Source organism: Aythya fuligula, chromosome Z, assembly GCF_009819795.1.
Source record: "Aythya fuligula isolate bAytFul2 chromosome Z, bAytFul2.pri, whole genome shotgun sequence".
In the NCBI taxonomy this organism is placed as follows: Eukaryota; Metazoa; Chordata; class Aves; order Anseriformes; family Anatidae; genus Aythya; species Aythya fuligula.
Genome location: NC_045593.1, coordinates 10,207,657 through 10,226,516, shown reverse-complemented (window position 1 = coordinate 10,226,516; position 18,860 = coordinate 10,207,657). Strand labels below are relative to the sequence as shown.

At 59.4% G+C, this 18,860-nt stretch overlaps 1 protein-coding gene across 4 annotated transcripts; it reads right to left on the bottom strand.

Moving 5' to 3' along the window:
- Positions 1-468: 468 nt before the first annotated feature.
- On the bottom strand, positions 469-16,912 carry DNAJB5 (DnaJ heat shock protein family (Hsp40) member B5). 4 transcript variants are annotated; one of them, XM_032206270.1, is made up of 4 exons: positions 16,893-16,912; positions 10,780-11,024; positions 7,257-7,855; positions 469-2,450 (listed from the first exon to the last, which is right to left on the bottom strand). In XM_032206270.1, exons 2-4 carry the CDS (start codon positions 10,988-10,990, stop codon positions 2,217-2,219), a joined length of 1,044 nt encoding a protein of 347 aa, XP_032062161.1. In that variant the 5' UTR covers positions 10,991-11,024; positions 16,893-16,912; the 3' UTR covers positions 469-2,216. The 4 variants fall into 4 exon arrangements, with proteins under 4 accessions (XP_032062161.1, XP_032062159.1, XP_032062160.1 ...); XM_032206268.1 differs by lacking the exon at positions 16,893-16,912 and adding an exon at positions 15,112-15,247; XM_032206269.1 differs by lacking the exon at positions 16,893-16,912 and adding an exon at positions 13,616-13,631.
- Between the last annotated feature and the right edge of the window lie 1,948 nt (positions 16,913-18,860).

Genomic DNA, 18,860 nt, shown 5'->3' with positions numbered 1-18,860 from the left:
TGTCAGCATCGCCAGCCCCTGCTGGGGGTTTCCTGCCCACCATCTGGGGCTGGAGGCCTACAGGGATCTCTGAGAAGAGCTGTGTCCCCAGGCAGCCCCCACCAGCAAGAAGCCCCCTTCATTGCCACAGCACCCCACTGCCCACAGCCCCTCCTCGCCCACCCTGGCCTCCATTCTCATGGCATCTTGGCTGAAATTGCACTCCCCTGCCCATGTTGGTTGTGTTTTGGGAGCCCTGAAGGCATACAGAGCCCTAAAATGGGGTCCCCCCCATACTAATGGGGACGGGGGTCTGAGCCCCTTCCCCAGCCCCACTGCCGGCACCAGGGCAACCACAGCCCCTGTGTCTCCTATCACAACGCGCACCAAGGAGTTAATATTTTTTAAAATACTTTATTTTTCTCTCAATACTGACATTACAAAAAAAAAAATTACAAAAAAAAAAAAAAAAAAAAAAAAAAGAACCACTATAAAACATTCAGGTCTCATTGAAACTGAGAAAAACAAAGCAGCTTGCATCTGCGTGCTGACCTGTCTTCTCACTCCATCAGTGTCCACCAGGTTTCCGTACATCGAACTCCACAGGGAACGGCGGAGGGAAAAGGCGTCATGCCCTAACCTGAATTCAAACTGGTCACAAAATGAAGCAGTGCTTTAATTTAATTTAAGAGGTCTCCTCTCCCCGTGCCCTGGCCATGGCACAGGCCGTCCTTCCGCCGTATATGATGCACTGTACAGCTATACACCCCATACCAGCTCAGAGGATGCTGTGCCATGAGCTGAACCCCCCAGGATCCCTATTTCAAGTCATTGATTTCTCTTTATAAAAAGGATGCCTGGGGGGGGAGGAGGGTGTTTTGGCTTTCTCGGTGCTGGTCGGGCTGGAGATGTGGAGCTGAGGCGGTGGAGGAGCCACACAGAGCCAGGTCGGCTGTGCCGCCTGTTCTGCAGGACCCCTCCTGGGAAAAACTGGCAAGAGGCAGAGTTGACCAAGAAAGGTAAGAAATATAAAAATTCTCCTGATGGAAATCCAAAGTTTTTAAAAAAATACAGCATTTAAAAACAAAACCACCAAGCAGATTGCCTCATGCTCCTTCCAGCTCCACCATAACACCCAGAATTACCTCCTGAATTAAACGTCCCTGTAGAAAAATATATACACGTGCCTTTCTCTTCCTAATAAAATCCCTAAGGTTGAACTCAAACGCTTGTCAAAACCACAGCTCTGCTGACGCTTGGCTCTGCTTTTGCACCCAGACTTGTGCTACACACATACTACGTTCTCACAGGCATGATGTTGGTATGGCTGAGCCGCGCCCCAAAAGTCGGGGTGAACCACTCCAGGAAACCCAAAACGGGCAGAGCAAACCCTTATGGAGTTTACCTAACAAGCTAAATATATGTATAAAAAAAAAGCAGCAATGCAAACTCAACACATCTGAACAAGAAAGCTCCCACCCTGGGCTCCCCTGTCCCCCCGGCCGGCAGCAGGTGCGTGGGACAGCGGGGGCAGGAGGCTGGAAGGGACCATCCCCAAGTGCTTTGAGCTCCGTCGATTGGCACAGGTGATGCTCGGTGGTGGTCTTGGCACAGGAGAGTGGACCGCAGTAGCACGAGGTACCGTGGTCCCCGGTTAGAAACGGTCCGGCTACAGTGGCCACCGCGCGCAGGAGCGGTCCCTTGGCCGTACGCGCTCAGGAGTTTCCTTGGCACCTCGGTATGGCCGGGACCCCGAACAGCAGCAAGTATCAAAGAGGGGAGGAGAAAACTAACACGGGGGGGTGGATGTGAGATCCTGTGAAGTCCTATTTACACTGCGCTTAACCCCTATGAGCCCATCCTCTAGTCAGAGGGTTGGCTGGAAAAGCAGGTGACACAAAAACCACAAAGTGATGCACCTCCCCGGGCAAACAGCCCGTGCCGCTTGCTTGTGCAAGGCAGCAAAGCTGGACCTCTAGAAAAAGAAAACAAAACAAAAGAAAAGGCTGGCAGCGAGGAGAGCTGCGAGGGCAGGAGCCTGCGCTCACCATTCCCCCGCTGCTGGAGTAGAAAACAGGCTGAGAGGGGAAGGGGTGGGAGGGATGGATGGGGACTTTTGGGGAAGGAAAGTGGGTTTTTTGCATTTGAAAGTGCTCTGGCACCTCTGCTCCGTGTGGGCCGGATGCTGTGGCACGTGCGTTTGGAGTATTGCTGCTTGGAGAAGAGTCCCCGGGGCTCTAGGAGCACGGGAGGTGCTGCTTGAGGATCTGTCTCGTCTGGGGAGCTATTCTGTCTGGGAAGCGGATTTTGAACTCCACGATCAAGTCTCCTCGCTGGTTGGGGGCCTTGGGGAAGGGCAGCCCTTCCCCGCGCAGTCTCTTCACTGTGCCTGGCTTGATGATGTCGTTGCAGGGCAGCGGGATCACCCTCCCGTCGATGGTGGGAATGTTCACGGTGCAGCCGCACAGGGCCTGCGGGGAGAAGGGGGGAGACGCCGTCAGCCGGGCTGCCAGCCCCATGGCACCCAGGGGTGCACCCAAAGAGACCCCAGCCCCGCTCCCCGTCCCCAGCACCGTGGGACAGAAGCCCCACGGGCGGCAGGATCCCCGCTCCCCATCCCCTGCTCCTCCCAGCGAGCGCCCCGCGGCTCGCAGCAACAGGGCAGCCCAAATTTAGCCCTTTCGCTACCCAATCTGGGAGCCCAGCAGGGTGAGGGGGGGGGGGGATGGACAGCCGAAAGCCCAGCTGAGCTCATCGGATGCCTCTGCGGTTCATCAGCTGTCACCCTTCGGAGCCCGGGGGTTATCTATAGCACAGCCTGTGCCCCCCACCCCGGCCAAAGCCTCCCGAAGGTTACGCCGGCACGGGGCACGGCACCGCGCTTTCCTGGAAGCTGGGGGCCCCGCGGGGCTGCTCCCTGCCGCCAGCCCCTGCTCAGGCAAAGGGTTGGGTTACTGCACTGCGCCACTGCCCTGCAGCTATTTTTATACCTTGGTGGCCCAGGAAGGAAGAAGCAAGAACGAGACGGTTTCCCGAAACTGCAGGCTTGGGGAGAGTGGCTCCGGCGTGCCCTGCATCCCTGCTGCAGGGACCTCCATGCGGCCACGTCCCCCCCTTGCAAAGCAGCCACGTCCCCTCACTGCAAAGCCAGGAGCTGATTTTCCAGGCTGCCCTCTCCATCCCCATCCCCATCCCCATCCCCATCTCCATCCTGGGGCCGGGCGCTGCCTCCTGCAGAAGCCGGCAGCAGCCGCAAGCCGCCCTGCGTTAGCGAGCCACGTGACGCGGGAATGCAGCAAGAAAATCCTTGTGTCCTTAAATAACTCAGACAGCTCTGCTGTACACGTGGGCAGCAGCGTCTCCGGGCTTTCAGCAAGGAGAGAGGCTGCCGCTGACGGAGGACTGCGGAGCGATACTTCTGGAAGGGGAGGATTTGATGGGGTTGGTCCTGTCCTGCATGCAAAGCACTCGTCCCCTCGGGATGGGGTACGGGGGTCCCGGTGCCCTCCTGTCCCCAAAAGACACCCTGCAAGGGGAGTAGGGGAGGATGTTGTGCAGCCTCCTCCCCAGGAAAAGCAACAGGGCCAAAGAAAAAGGGAGCAGCAGCAGTCACAGCCCTTCTTCCCCGCTGACCCCTGGCTTGAGGCTGAAGGCTGCTGCTTCTGCTGCAGTGCCAGGGCTTTGCACCAAAGCCAGCGCAGAGCCACCCCTGCTGGGCTTGGCTCTAGGGCTCAGGTGAGCTGAGAAGAGGAAAGATGGAGCCTGCTGCCTCCTTGCACAGCCCATCTGTGCTGGGTCTCCTCCCAGATGAGATTTTTTGGGCTTCAAGAGGAGGCTTATCGCTGGCTTTGTGCGAGCAGGGGGTGCATGGTTGCAGCTCTGTCAGGTTGGAGGGAAGGGAAGGCTGAAGGGAAGGGATCACCCCAGGGATGCTGGAGCCCTCCTGCTGGCTGGTGCCCACCAGCATGCGACACGGTGGGCTGCATGGCACCACATTTGCCAGGCAAACATCTCCGGCCATGCAATGGGAAGCAGAAAGGGAAGAGGCACAGTGGCTAGACCTCAGGTTTCCAGCCAACAGGACCAGCCAACCGCCCTTTTGCCTGCAGCAGAAAAGCCAAGAGAAAACTGATGTGCTGCCTTAGCTCTAGAGGAGGTTTTGCTGCGACCCAGTGGACCTGGGGAGCGCAGGGGGTGACCACTCACACGCTGTCCCCTGCTCCGTCCTCACCACAACGTGGCCAGAGGGAAGCCAGGCGACTACTTCAGCTTCCAGAACGAGCTTCTGAGACCAAAGTAGGGCAGCAGAAGCGTGGCTGGGACGCTTGCACCCAGCCCAAGGGACAGGACTGGGCACACCAAGCAGAGAGCTCCCACCAGACTCGTGGCGTGGGCGCTGCAGCTCAGCGCCGTGCTTGCCCTGCAGAAGCAGAGGGACGCGAGCAGAGGCAGGCGGTGAGCGCACAGACAGGATCTCAGTGTCTCCTTCCCGGAGCCAAGACGCAGGAATTAGAGGCGATCTCTCCTTCGCCGTATGTTCCTGTTTTCGATCCTTCTCGCCCAGCTTGGTTGGCATTTGAGAAGCTGGGAGCTGAAGCAACACCAGTGCCCGCGAGCGAGCGCCTGTAGCAGGGCGACGTGTGGTGAGCACAGCCCCGGAGCTGCCCTGCATCCTGCAGAGAGGCTCGGTTTATCCCCGGGTAGGAAACCAGCGTGGGTTTGATGGCTGAGCCGCAAGCACCGAGCTTTATCTGGGTCAGCGGCGGGTCCCGCTCTGCGGGCAGCAGCGGGGGGGCCGTCGGATGCTGCCGCCTGGGTGCTTCGAGGAAGGTGACGCCAGGTGAAGGATGCCGCGAGGCGCCGCTTCCATCTCGGTGAAACCCGCGGGTGCTGCCTAAGCTCTGCCTTCCAGGAGCGCAGCTGCCATAGCAGTGTCACTCCGCCCTCCCTCGGCCTCCCACTGCGGTGCTCGCCTGTAATTTTAGGCACGGACACGTCCCTGCAGCCCACGAGTCTCTCGGGGAAGCCCTCTCGCACCTCCTGTGGCGGCAGCAGCTGTCCCAGATGAGGGATGCGGGATGAGGACGCGAGCACCAGAGGTGCTGGGACGTGGGGATGGGAAGTGGCAGCCCGGCCACCACGGTGGCATCGCCCATCACCACCAGAGACGATATGGTTAAAGGTTTGTGGGTGCTGGGTGCTACTGGTTCCTATGGAAGAGCAGGTTCAGGTTCAAGAAGGGGCCATAAGGAAGCAGATGCTGAGTTTCCAAGTCCTCCTGTCACCCCATCCTACTCCAGTGCCCCAAATGCAGGGCTACGGCTGGGAGCCCTGCTCCCCTTGGCTGTAAGATGCTGGCCAGGGGTCTCCAGCATGACCAGGAGTGGGATCACAGCTCCAAAGGCCTGCTGGCACCGCGCTGTGCAGCAAAGGAGACCAAGGCTCAAGCTAAAACAGGCAGACTCGCAAGGATGAACAGTGCAAGGAAAGCACTTGAGGCTACGGCTGTAGGCTTAGGTGATGAAGAGGTTGTGCTGTGATTCACTCCGCCACGCACCGAGATGGTGGCATATGGTGTCGGGGAGCTCCTGGCATCTGCTCCTGCTTCAGAGCACTTCAGCTACTTCTTCTCATGTCAGATAAAAGCAGCAAAGCGCTGCTCGCCCTGCCCTGGCAAGCGGGAGGCTGGGGCTGGCAGCCAGGCCAGCAGCTCTCCGAGCATCCCCAGCACGTTCGGTCTGCGGTGAGGGAGCGCAGAGAACAGGCAGCCTGGCTCAAAGAGCAGAGGAATTTGCCTGGGCCAGCAGTTTCCACCGGTCTCTCTTCGTGACTGCCGTGACGTGAAGCAAATGCCCTGTTTACAGGCAGCTGGATGGAGATCACAGGGGCAGGAGGCAGCCAGCACCTCCCCTGGCACAGCACCACTGCACGGGGCCGGGCGCGCTGCTCTGCTTGCTGCTCACGGGGCAGCTCCGCACGTGGCGAGCATCAACCTGGACCAACGTGGGCCAGACATCAGGACAGGCATCCCGGGGGGTAATTTTAACAGATACGGGAATGCACAGAAGGAAACATCTGAGATATGGCATGCAGGACTCCATAAATAATGCAGTCTCTCCCAAGTATTTCTGGAGGGGCCAGCAGGGCCAGCCACCGCAGGAATAAACCTCCATACTCGAATCCCCTCTGCATCACAAAAGGAAATTCAACTCCCAAGCCCACAGGTTAATTTGAGATGACTTTGTTTCGGGAGCGCCCAGCTCTGCCTGCCCCACAGGGTTGCCCTTGCCCCCACTGTAGCTGGTCACAGCCCCAGCAGGGATGCGGAGCTGTTGCAAAGCTCTTCTGACTTGCTGGCACACTCAGGAGCTCACGTTTCCCTACCTCAGGTCTGGCCCATTGAGCTTATTTCTATTAAATGTATTTGAGAACATAAATCTGTCTTCAAAAAAGAAAAAAAAAAAAATCAGCTCATTAAGAAGACAGACAGCGTCTACAGTCTGAAAGGAACAGCAAATGGCAGCTGCCAAAAACGTCAATGTTAAATGCAGCTGCCAGCTGGGATTTATTAAAAGGTAGTTAGGCAGCAGCAGCAGCAGCAAACGGCACATCTTGTTCTAGGGTAAGCTCCCCTTCCTCTCCCACCTTCACACGGTTTGCTGCTCTGGTGTCTCACCGTGACCTCCAGGACTGACAGCCTGTATGCTCTGGGTTTTGCTCACAGCCTTTTTTTGAGATTTCGCCCTTTGTCCAGGGAAGCCAGAAGCAAAGAAAGCAGCTGTTTGGGGCTAAAGCAGCGCTCAGCAAGGTCAAGGTGTTGCTTTTCCCTGTGTGAACCTGCTCTCATGTGGGGTGGTGCCTGGCACCATCCAGGACAGAAACATGAACAAACAGGGACCAGACCGGTGTCAGCAAACTTGGGGTTTCCCTTGCTCCTACAAAGCACCCGGGCTTTCCTCCACATGTGAATACCCTATGCTAAAATAGAAGGGCAAGACATATGGGGAAGGGAGAAAATGGGTAAATACCACCTGTATTTGCTCAGGCAGCCCGGCACGCTCAGTCAGGACTGCAGTACCCGCGTCCTACCTGCAGCATGGAGGCTGAGCGGCTCTCCAAAACCTGAGCACGAGCTGGTCTCCTCTCTGCAGAGGACTTTGCTCGTGTCTCTCACACCCTACCTGGTCCTTCCTCTTCGGCACAGGACGAGGACCGGGTCCTGTCCTGGCCACAACCCCGTGCCACCTCTCACCCAGAGCATTTCCACTGACACCCACCTCTTTAAGACTGATGTTTGCGGTGTAGACCACGTTCGTCCCGTCCCTCTTGAAGTGCGAGTGAGGCTTGTCCTTGAGGATGAAGACGATGTCAGCAGGGATGTTGTCCGGCGTGGCGTCCCCTTCTTTGGGGAACGTGATTTTGGTTCCCTCCTTCCAGCCCCGTTTGATGACAATGTTCAGGATCTTATCCTCAGTCCGCATGGTCCGGCCATCGGCGTTGAGCCTTCTGCGGGTGATCTTCATCCTCTTGGTGGAGCCGTGGTAGATCTCTTCCAGGGACACCTTCAGCTCGTGGATGACGGGTGGGTCTTGGACCTTCCTCCGCGTGTGCAGGGACTCCTGGTGCCGCCGGTGAACCCCGTTAATGCCGTTGAAGCCAAACCGGCCGAAGGCACTGAAAGGATCGTCGTCGTCATCGATATCCATGTCTTCCTGGTCAAAGCCATTGAACACCCGGGAGCGGCTGCTAGCGAAGAAGATATCGAAGGGGTTGGACCCTCCGAAGAAAGACGCGAAGGTGGCGTGGGGGTCTCCGTGGAAGGTGTAGTGGAAAGTGTTCCCTGAGCCACCTGAAGAGCCACCTCCAGTCTTGAGACCTGGAAGAGAAGGGGGAAGATGAGATGTTAACACCCCTTGCCAGAAGAAAGCTGCTGGCTCTCCAAGCTGTGTGTGCAGCCACAGTCAACACATTGGCTCCACGGCACCCAGTTGTGCTGCACAAAATGCGTTTTGGGTGAGTTACTTGTTACCCAAGGAGAACTGCGCTGCCAGCCGCAGCCCGGGAGCATTGTGCCCAGCACGTTAGAAAATGCTTTCGACTCAGTGAGCAACTGTGTAGCCGTCAGGAATTTTGCTGGCAGAGCACGGGGAGGTCAGCAGACCTCCCAGCCACCCCCCAGCACACGGGGAAGCAGCTCGCTGCGGGTTTAGCCAAAGGGGTTGACCCGAGGGCCAGCCTCCACCACGGGGGTGGGAATCCTCCTGCTGTGGCTCTAGCAGCCCAATTCACAAACCGACAGAAAAGTTTGAGGCTTGCACCTTCCAGCAGCCATTCCCAGGCAGAACTGCCCTGGAGATACAGGGGGGTCAAACTGAGTAGACAAATCCATGGGTCTGTTCTGATGCTCTCAGCCTCCTCGTGTAGTTGGTGGCTCTTGTCCCTTGGCCCCTGCCCTGATACACGAACATCTGTGTCCTTGCACAGCCCATACCACGCATGGGGACCGAGCTGTAGGGCAGCAGAAGCAAACCCCATAAGCCCACCCCAGTGCATGGGACCCCAAAGATCCTCAAAACACTGACTCTCCACCCCCGGGCCATGTATTCCAAAAAAAAACCAAGCGCTTTCTGGATAATAAAAGGTTTTCCATTGCGGGAGTGCTGGACTGGTGTGGAAGTCACTGCTTGGGGTGGGCTCATGGGGTTCGCCCCTCTACCATGAAGCCTTTCCACGTCTTTCATCTCATTTCTCAGTGCCCTGACTTTCTGCACGGGCTCTCTGGGCACTGCTGCTGTGTCCGCCTGCTCACACAGCTGGAATTACAGAGAAACCCAGGCAGGGGAATGCGGCTTCCCCTGGCGCCAGGGATGGGGCACGCTCTGGACAGGAGGATGGTTCACAAAAGGAAGAGGCCAGGTGCATGATTATGGGCCAGCAGGGTAAAATCGACCTACTGGGGAGCTCCAGGATAACTCGAGAGTGGCTGCAAGTCACAAAGAAATCCAGGCCCTGCCCTTGCTGGGGGGCCAAAAGCCCCAAGACTCCCAAAATCATGGAGTGGGAAGGGAGAGCACCGAGGCTGAGGCAACCAGCACAGCTCACCAAAAGCATCAAAGTGGTGCTTGAGCCCAATGGAGCAAGCGCTGCCATTTCTCCAGACAACCCCATGTCCCTCAAGAAGGATTGACCCTGCTGTTTTTCCTCTTTGGGGTAATTCAACCCAAACTCTGCCCCTGTCTGTGGCCCCAGGACCAGGCCCACTTCAAGCCCAGCCTCCCCGTCCCGCTGCAAGGAAGGGGGCTGCTCCTCTGCAGTTATTTTTCCCTTCCTGCTTTAACTCGCTCTTATTTTAGCCGCCGTCATCCCTGGAGAGCCCCCGAACCCATCAGGCTGCAGCCAGGAGGTTTCACCTTTACGCAGTTGCCTTAATCCCATGACGCCAGCCAGAGGCCAGTGCAGAGGCAGGGTCCGGTTTCGGCAGTGCCTCCAAGGAAATGCTGGTTTTCTCGCTTGAGATAGCCGCTTCTAATTTTAAACGGCAGCAAATCACCGCGGCTCGGGGCGTCCCTCGTGGCCGTGACAGAAATAACGGGTTAAGCAACTCCTACAGGCAGAGCGTGTGCTGCCAGGCACTGATTTCCCAAAGCTTTGCCCGGCTCGGTAGTTTTGCTCAGATAAACCATGAGGGAGTTCCCCCAGGTCTGTCTGAGCTTTCACACCCAGCAGCCTGGCTGCTGACAGCACTTGGCACCCCTGGCCACGTCTTCCAGGAGCTCCTTCATGTTTTTCCTATAAGTTTCTGATATTCCTTGTTCCCCAGCATCTTTCAGGAGCGAGTGTAATTTCACCAGGCAGGGGCAAGACTCTGTACCCTGAGACCTGTTCACCTCTGAATAGCAGAGAGCCCTCCCCGTGCCTTCCAGGAGCAGGATGGAGCTGATAAAGGGATCTCCAACCACTGTGTACTCCTGCCGGTGTCCCCAAAGAGGATGGACCCGCTTGCTGGGCACACAGGAGGGGCTGCATCTTCCTCCGAGCAGCCTGTCCATGGCAGACCTGCTGCTCTTTTAAGCACCCAAGTCCCTGGCTGATTAATGCAGATGCTATTCAGTGCTCTCCTCACCCTCAGCAAATGGGGTTGCAGTCTTCCATATTCGACTAATAAGGCTGTGTGTGGCGGAGCTGCTCTCCTCCTCCATGCCAACCGGCGGACAACAGCAGCCACTTAGTTTCAAAACAAAAACCTATTACTTAAATTGGGAAAAGCTTTGATTCATGTAGGTCAGCCTGTACCGGGGAGAAAAGTGGGACTAGCGCTTCCAACCCAGCACGCTGCCGGGGATCCTGCGGGGGGACATCCAGGAAAAAGGGACATTACTGGGCTGGGAAATTTAGGCCGAGTGCAGGGCTGCTAAAGCATGACCGCAGCGCGCGGGCACGGCCCAGGAGGCGAGCTCCTTTTCAGTCCCATCAGCTCAGCGCTCGCCCTTTGGAGGCAGCTCTGCGGAGCTCTCAAGTGCCATCTCCCCAGCTGGGAAGAGAAGCAAAAGCGGCTCTGCTGCAGCACAGAAATGGGTCGGGACATTATTTCTGGCAGCGAGGCGGAGCAGGGTCGGTGGAGTGTTTGCTCTCCCCGCTTCTGCTCCCAGTAACCTTGATTCAGAGGCAGGCGTGAGCCCTGGGGGTGCAAAAACACCCCCAAGCCCCACATGAACCTCCTTGGACCCACACAGACAGCCACCAGGATGCCTCCACGCCCCGGCCAGCCCTGCCTTGGAGCAGGAGCACAGGTCCCCTTACCTTCCTCCCCGTACTGGTCGTACACGGCTCGCTTCTTGGGGTCGCTCAGGACATCGTAAGCCTCTGCGATCTCCTTGAACTTCTCCTCGGCGTTGGGGTCTTTATTCTTATCGGGGTGGTACTTCAGGGCCATTTTCCGGTAGGCTTTCTTGATCTCGTCCTCGTTGGCTCCGGACTGGATGCCCAAAATCTTGTAGTAGTCCTTCCCCATGACGGCGACGCTGCCTGGTGCCGAGTACTTATTCCTGAAAGCAGAGAGACAGCTGGCTGCAAGGCGAGCGCGGCGCTCGGGCGGACGGAGACGGGAGCGGCACACACTTATCGCCGAGCCGCCTCTCCCCGCATCGCACCGGCCAGCAGCACCACAGCCGCCTCAAGTCCACTTTTTTCCCCCCCGAGGGGCCCGAAACGAGCGCGGGGACACGGAGCAGTGGCACGGGGACGCGCTAGCGCGGCAGGACCCGCATGTCCCTGGGCGCTGCCTTTGCCTCGCCGAGCTCCGGGGTGCGGAGAGTCATCCTGGACGGGGAGCACCGAGGCGTTGCGCTGGGTTATTATAGGGGCAAGGCCGACCTCGGAGGCGTGACGGTCTAAATTCGGCCGCCCCCGTCCCCCCTCCTCTCCCCAGCCTCCTGCTGGCAGCCTCCCGGGGCTTCGCCAGCCCAGGGCAAGGAGAGGAGCGGCCGGAGGGGCTGGGGGGGCGGCGGCGCAGACGGGGAGCCAGCAGGGACTGCGCCGCCGCGCTCACCTCAAAGGAACTTCAAACATTTTGTTCCTGAAAGCAATTGGCATTCAGCTGGAGATAAGTGCTTCCAGCATGTCAGAGCTGTAATTTGTATTTAGCAGAGAGAGAATGAAGCCGTTAGACAGAAACATCTTGTGATGGTGGGAGGTTTTTCTTTCTTTCTCTCTCTTTTTTTTAAAAAAAAAAAAAAAACACTTTCTAGCCTGACTTGCACTCCCTTTGAGTCTTCAGCTAAATGTTGCAGTAAGCCAGAAATATTAAGAGGTGGTAAAATGTCATCGCAGCCTGACACGACGCAGTGAGGTCAGCACAGGCAAGCGGCTCCCTGCATTCACTTTCTCCATCATGTGGGAGGCTTAGGACAGAGCCATGCCTATACTAAGGCATTGAAAACCCAGTGGCCGAAACCCAAAGGGAAAGGGTGGGCAATTAATTCACTCCACAGGCATGCTGCTGGAGCAGCAAACCCAGCGAGGAGTCATGGAAATTCGGAGAGCAGCTCGAGGAGGCACGAGACCAACTGCTCGGGGCAAAAGACGAGCGAGGCTTACGCTCCTCGAAGCACGTTTCCCATTGCTCCTCACCCTTGGGTTTTCTCACTCTCAGCTCCTGTCCCTGCCAAGCCCCACCTGGCCGAGCACAGCTTGGTGCTTGCTCCTTGCCGTGCTCTTCTCCAGACCTTGCCCCCAGCTGACCCTCTGACCTTCAGCGCAATCTTTGTGCTCACGTCCTACTCCCCTCTCCAGCTCTGTCCCTGTTTTTTTTTTTTTTTTAATTATTTTTTTTTTCTCCTGGGCTTGGCCCAGACCCATCCTTGCCCCATAAAACCCTGAATTGCCCTGGACAGACCAACCTGGGCAGCTCCAGCCCTTTGAGCCCCTCCAGCAGATGGGTTTCTGCATCACACCCTGCCCTTCCCATACCAGGTGCTCCCCCTCTCCGTGCCCTGTCCATAACCAGATGCTCCCGGTGGAGGTCTTGGAGGGACCCCTTGCCCCCAGCCACTGGCTTTGCCCTTTATTCCCCATCCCCTGAGCCATTCACTGGAAGATCTGGAGGAAGGGGCCAGACACCAGGCGCTGCCCAAACCATCTCCCCCCACGGGCGTCAGGGGCAGAAGCGAGAGGCAGCGCCGCGGCGCTATTGTTAGAGGCACAGGAAGGCCTCTGGGGGCGTGAAGAGCATCCTACAGCATCTCCAGCTCCCGGCTTCTAAATGCCAGCACGTTTCCCTACCAGCACAGCCTCCAGCAGGAGCCCTCCAGCTTTCTGTGCAAAGAGCAGCCGTCTCCGCAGAGCCCACACAGCCATTACGAGATGCTCTACCCCGTGCCCACCACCGTCTGCGTCTGCTCCGATGGCTCCCAGCCCGTGACAGGGGGAGGGGGGGGATGCAGCAGGTCCCCCAGCCGGCATTTCGGAGGTGGCCTGAAGTGTCTCTTTTTTTTTTTTTTTTTTTTTTTTTTTTCTCACCATGCTGTAAAAATAAGCCACGAACCACAGCCTCCCACGGGAAGGCGAGGCGAGGGAACCAGCGGCGCGGCCAAGGTCAGCGGTGCTGTGAGTGCTGACAGGTGGCAACCTGCTGGGCACCGCGGCACGGGCAGCACAGGACCTGGCCTCCTGATGGACAACAGACCCTTTTCTGCACGATCCCAGGGCAAAAAAAACCCCTCCTCCAGCAAGGTCAAACAAGGCAGCGCTGAATTCAACCCCTTGTCGCACCCCGACCATGCAGACCAAAGCACGGAGGTCGCAAAGCACGGATCTCACCCCAAAATGGTTCCCACCAACCCCCCCCCCCCAAAAAAAAAAAAAACCCTGCTGCAATTGCTATAAAAGTCCCCAAATCGTCACCCCCCCACACACACCCCACACCCACCCAAGGTCTTTACCCTCGAGAGGTCTTTGTGGGAGGGGGGTGCGGGGGATGCCTGCGGGGGATGCTCGCGCCGCGTCGTGTCCCGTCCCGTCCCGTCGCCGCCCCGGGGACCCGAAATCCGACGGTCCCACGTCTCCTGGTGCCGCTGTCCCCACGCCCCACGTTCGGGTGACCCTTGGGGTGAAGCCACGCTCCGGAGGCGCCGCTCACATGTGCGGTGGTAAAACACGACTCTGTCCCTGTGCAGCCTCCCTCCCACCTCCCCGCGATCAGCTGCGCCTCGCCACGGCTCCTCTCTCTCTTCTCCCCCTCCAGCCGCTCAATCATCCGGCTCTGCCTTCCCATTTAACCCTCTCGGGAGCGGGGGAGAGGAGCTGCTGAGCAGGGGGGGGCTTCGAGGTGGGTAAGGCACCTGCATTTCTTCCCCCGAATGCCTTAGGGAGAAAGGGGCTGCACTGGGAAAACAAAACGCAGGCACCGGCACCTCGCGGCTGCACTGCCGAGCGCCCGGTTCTCCCCTTAAGAAATAATAATTAAATAATTTTAAATTTAAAAAAAAAAAAAAAAAGAAACCTTTGTTCCAGCCCTGCACATGACATCAGACCATGCAACCTCTGGATCGGCGAGCCGGCTGAATAGCAATCCCTTGACATAATCCCTCTGCTCCGCTCTGCTCCGCTCCGCGGTGGGGGAGCGAGCCCCCGGCACGGCACGGCACGGCGAGGAGCTGGGAACCGCGGGGCGCTCATGGTCCCCCCGGCCACCAGCACACGGGACACGGGGAGAGGGCCACTTACCGAAACTTTACAAAGACATTCAGAGTCCAGGCGGTCACCTTCCAAGGCTCTGCCTTGATTTTAAACATCGCGCCGGCTCCTCAGCCCGGCGGGGATGGGGAAAGCGGCTCCGACCTCAGACCCCCCGGATGAGGGGACTTGGGGACAGGGGTGCCAGCCAGCCGCCTTTTGGGGGCTTTGCTGCAGCAGGAGCCCCTCCACGAGGTCGCTTGGCAGGCAGCGATTTCCCTCTCGGGGGTTTTCTCACCGCTTTCCTGAGCTGAGAGGTGCCGGGTGGGCGCGCGGAGCGGCGCGGCGCGCTCCCGAATTAAAGGATTTCTGTCTGTCTGCCGCCAGCTCGGGCACCCTCCCCGCTCCCCAGCACGGGGTGCCCACCCTCAGCCCCCCAAATACCTGAACACCCCCGGCGCAGCTTCCCCCCCCAAGCCCCACAGAAGCGGCGGTGACGAGCAGCCCGGTGTCCCCGGCAATGAATCGCTCGCTCCCGGCGCCGGTCACGGCGGGGCCACGCGGGGAAGGAGAAAAGTAGGGCAGCGCCGATGCACCACGAGGCGGAAAAAAGTAACGGGGACCGCTTCGCACCAGCCCCACGGGGGTCTCCCCGTGCGTGTCCCCCCCATCCCTTTTCCCCGGGTGCCGACACCGCTCCCCGTGCCGGGGCAGGAGGCATCCAGCAGCCCCGGTGCTCCCGGTGGCACAAAAGCTCCTGGAATAAAGTCACCTTCATGCCTCTTGCCGTGGGGGGCACGCCGAGGGACCTCACCCCCCCGAAAGCGTCCCCGAGCCCGAGGGAGAAACTTGGTGGCCGCGCACCGAAGGACCTCGGGGTGTCGGAGGGACACGGGGTGGGACGGTGCTGTAGGGTCAGCGAGCCTGGAGGGGTTGCGGTGCCCGGGGGGGTGCCGTTACCTCTCGGCGCGGCTCCAGAAGAGCAGGATGGCCGGCATGGCGGTGCCGGTGCCGGGGAGCGGGCGAAGCCCCGAGCGGTGCTGGAGGGGAGCGCGGCGCGTCGGGGCAAGGCAGTGCCACCCGTGCCGGCTGGCAGGCGCAGGGAAGCAGCCCGCGATGTCATGAGTACACGCAATGAATCATCCCCATCCCCGGGCCCCCACGCGCGCACCGCCCGCCTCCCCCTTCCCCACCGCCTGCCCTCCCCCTTCCCCACAGCACCCAACCCCTCCCCACTCGGGTGCCGGCACCTGCGTGGGGTTGGGGTTCGCCCCCGAGCCCCCCCTCCTGCTGCTGAGCCCCCGCAGGGACCCCAGAGGCAAGTGGGGAGGGGGTTAGGATCCCGGACGCCCCCGCCCCAAAGGGGTAGGGGCCCCCACTTTTGGCCCCATTGGGGTGTGGGGGGATGGGGTAAGCCCCCGTGTTGCCTTCTCATATAGGGTTCCTCATTTCCAGCCCCACTTGGGCACCACCACCTACATGGGAATGGGGTTAAGCCCCTTTTATGACCCCCCCCCCTTATAGGGTTCCCCATTTCCAGCCCCACTGGGGCACCACCACCTGTGTGGGGATGGGGTTAAGCCCCTATATACCCCCCCCCACAAATAGGGACCCCACTTCCAGCCCCACTGGGGTGCCTGTAACTTTTTGTAGGGACGAGGCTGAGCCCCCTCACTGCCTCCCCACTGGGGCACCAAATCCTATGTGGAAATAGGATTCCCCAGTCTCCCCCTCCAGTCTCCCCAGTTCCTAGCCCCACAGGGGTGTGTGCACAGCTTAATGGGGACAGGGTTAAGCCTTCCTCATGTGGGGTCCCCCACCTCCAGCCCCTCTGGGGTGCTGTCAGCCATGTGGGGACAGTGTCCCTCAAACCCTGTATGGGATGCTGTGACCTGCACGGGGACTGTGTCCCCAAATCCTCTATGGGGTTCTGTCACCCTTGTAGGGACAACTCCCCCAAATTCCTTATGGGGTGCTGTCACTCACATGGGGACTGTGTCCCCAAACCCCCTATGGGGTGCTGTCACCCATATGGGGACCGTGTCCCCCAAGCCCCCTATAGGGTGCTGTGACCCTCGTGGGGACCATGTCCCCCAAACCCCTTATGGGGAGCAGTCACTCACACGGGGACTGTGCCCCCAAACCCCCTATGGGGTGAGGTGACCCTCATGGGGGCCGTGTCCCCAAACCCTCCATGGGGAGATGTCACCCTCACGGGGTCCATGTCACCCCAGACCCCTATGGGGTGCTGTGACCCTTATAGGGACCATGACCCCAAACCCCTTATGGGGTGGCGTGACCCACACGGGGACCATGACCCCCAGACCCCTATGGGGTGCTGTGACCCTCATAGGGACCCTGTCACCCCAAACCCCCTATGGGGTGCTGTGACCCCAATAGGGACCAAGTGACACGGGGGTGGGGTGGGGTGGGGGGATTTAACCCCTTCCTGCCCAGATGACACCGGGGGGGGGGGTGGTGGTGTGCGTGTGTTGCTGTATTTAACCCCTTCCTGCCCAGCCGGCTGTCACACCCCCCCCCCCCCCCACCCCACCCCAATATTCCCCAAATTGGGGACAGGTGTTAACCCTTTCCTCGCCGCTCCCACCTGAAGGGGGGGGGGGAGCTGGGAGGTGTTGGTGGTGCTGTTGGTGGTGGTGGGGGGGGGTCGTTAGCGCCTTCCCCGCCCCCCACCAGGGGCTGTCACCCCCTGTCCCCCCCCCCCCCCCCCCTCCACTCACCGCTCCCGCCGCCGCCGCGCACGCACTGCCCCCCCCCCCCCCCCAATTTCCCGCCCCCATTTCCCGCCCCGTGACGTCAGGGGAGTCCCGCCCGCGCGCCCCCGGCGGAGAGGGGAGGGGGCGGGGCGCGGGGAATGGAGGGCGGAGCTCCCGCCCCGCCGCGCCCTCCCGTTGGGCAGGGCGGGTGTCAATCCGAGCGGGGCGCCGCGCTCATTGGTTGTTCTCCAGGGAGGGGGCGGGGCGCCCCCTCCTTCCATCTGCTGCCGCTGATTGGGTGGTTCAAGCCGGCACCGCCCTGCCGGAGCGTTGTGATTGGTGGAGGGCTCGCGGCGAGGCCCCGCCCCCCGCCGCCGAGCCCCGGTGGCTTTTTATAGCGGCCGGGCGCGGCGGGATCCCCTCGGGAAGCTTCTGGAAGCGGTGACGTCAGCGGGGCGCTGCGCGGCTCGCCCCCTCCCCTCAGCGGGCGGCGGCCATGTTGGGGCCGGGGGCACCTCAGTCAGCAGCTGACGGGGGGGCACCAGGAGCCCGCTGCTGCTCCTGTCCCTGAGTCAGGAGGGGTGGAAAACACCTCAAAAATCACCTGCTGCAGCCCCCACAGTCACTGTCACCCCCCAGACCGTGTCCATAAGCACCACGCCCAGCCTGCCCCTCAGCACCCCCTCTGTGGGGATCATGGCGGCGTCACCCAGCCGCGCTTCGGCCCTGCTCTGTCTGAGAGAAAACGCACAGCTCGTTTGGGGGAAGGCAAAGCGGTCGGGGCTCGTCCCCGTTTGGCCCAAGAGCAGGGCTCGGTTCATCTCACGGCACAGCACTGCAAGGACAGGGAACGCAATTTTGACAGGATGAGGGGGAATGGGATAAAGTTGAACCAGGGGAGGTTTAGGTTGGATGTTAGGAAGAACTTCTTTACCGAAAGGGTTGTGAGGCATTGGAACAGGCTGCCCAGGGAAGTGGTGGAGTCACCATCACTGGAGGGCTTTGAAAGACATTTATCTGTAGACCTTAGTGGTAAGATTTAGTGGAGGACTGGTTAGTGTTAGGTCAGAAGTTAGGCTCAATGATCTTTAAGGTCTTTTCCAACCTAGACGATCCTGTGATTCTGTGACCTCCAAAGCCTCAGATGTTGAATCTGAGAGCTGATGTGAGGCATCGGGGCTGTTAGCACGGCATCTGTCACGCCTAAAGTGCTGTGCTTTTATACTTTACCTCATGAAGTCTTTAAATGGACATTCCGGAGTAATTTTCGGGTGACAACCAGCCCTGCCCTTGGTGGTTCGTCACAGCATTTTGGTCCCCCCGTTCCTGTCCTGGGTCTGGGGTCTCCGTCACACCGGTGATGGAGACTGGTGGCTGCCCAGGCTCCTTTCCTCCCATGAGGTGTTTGTGGAGCATCCCTGAACTGGAAGAGTCAGTGTTTTCATTGTGCTCTCTGCACAGCGTCTGAGTCATCACGATATTAAACCAGCACTTACTGTTATCTGTTATCTGTCTATCTTGCTGTCTATTTGTTCTGCTATCTGTGTACCCAGAGGGACTGCTGCTCTTGCTACAAAGGGCTCGTGCCGCTCATCCAGGGCAATGTCAATGCCCTGGGCTTGCAAACTCTTTTTTCTGTTCCCTTTCCCAGCCTTTCATCAGGAAAGGCATTGGAGGCCCTGGGGCAGAGCTGGCACTGACCGTATCCGTGTCCGCAAATGACTGGCTTGGCGTGCAGCTGTGTGGGCTGAAACAAGGGCTGCGAGAGCAAATGTTTTGGCTCAGGAGCCCGCAGCGTGGGGGCTGGATGGATGCAGCCCGTAGTGCCCAGAAAGCTGGGCAGGGGAAGGGTCAGCAGAGCCCCTGCTTCCCTCCCTGGGTGCTGCGCCCGACAGTGGCTGTCTTAAGCAAAGTGGCTCTTCCTCCACAGCCTGTCTGCCAGCACATCCGGCACCCTTTTAAAGAAACGCTAGAAAAGCGCAGGGAAGGGTG

Excerpts from the sequence above, each read along its gene's own strand:
- DNAJB5 (XM_032206268.1), bottom strand. The coding sequence starts at position 15,149 with ATGCCGGCCATCCTGCTCTTCTGGAGCCGCGCCGAGAG. Across the intron at positions 7,856-10,779 it reads CGACCAGTACGGGGAGGAAG|GTCTCAAGACTGGAGGTGGC; the intron begins GTAAGGGGACCT and ends CTTCTCTTCCAG. Across the intron at positions 2,451-7,256 it reads CAAACATCAGTCTTAAAGAG|GCCCTGTGCGGCTGCACCGT; the intron begins GTGGGTGTCAGT and ends TTCTCCCCGCAG.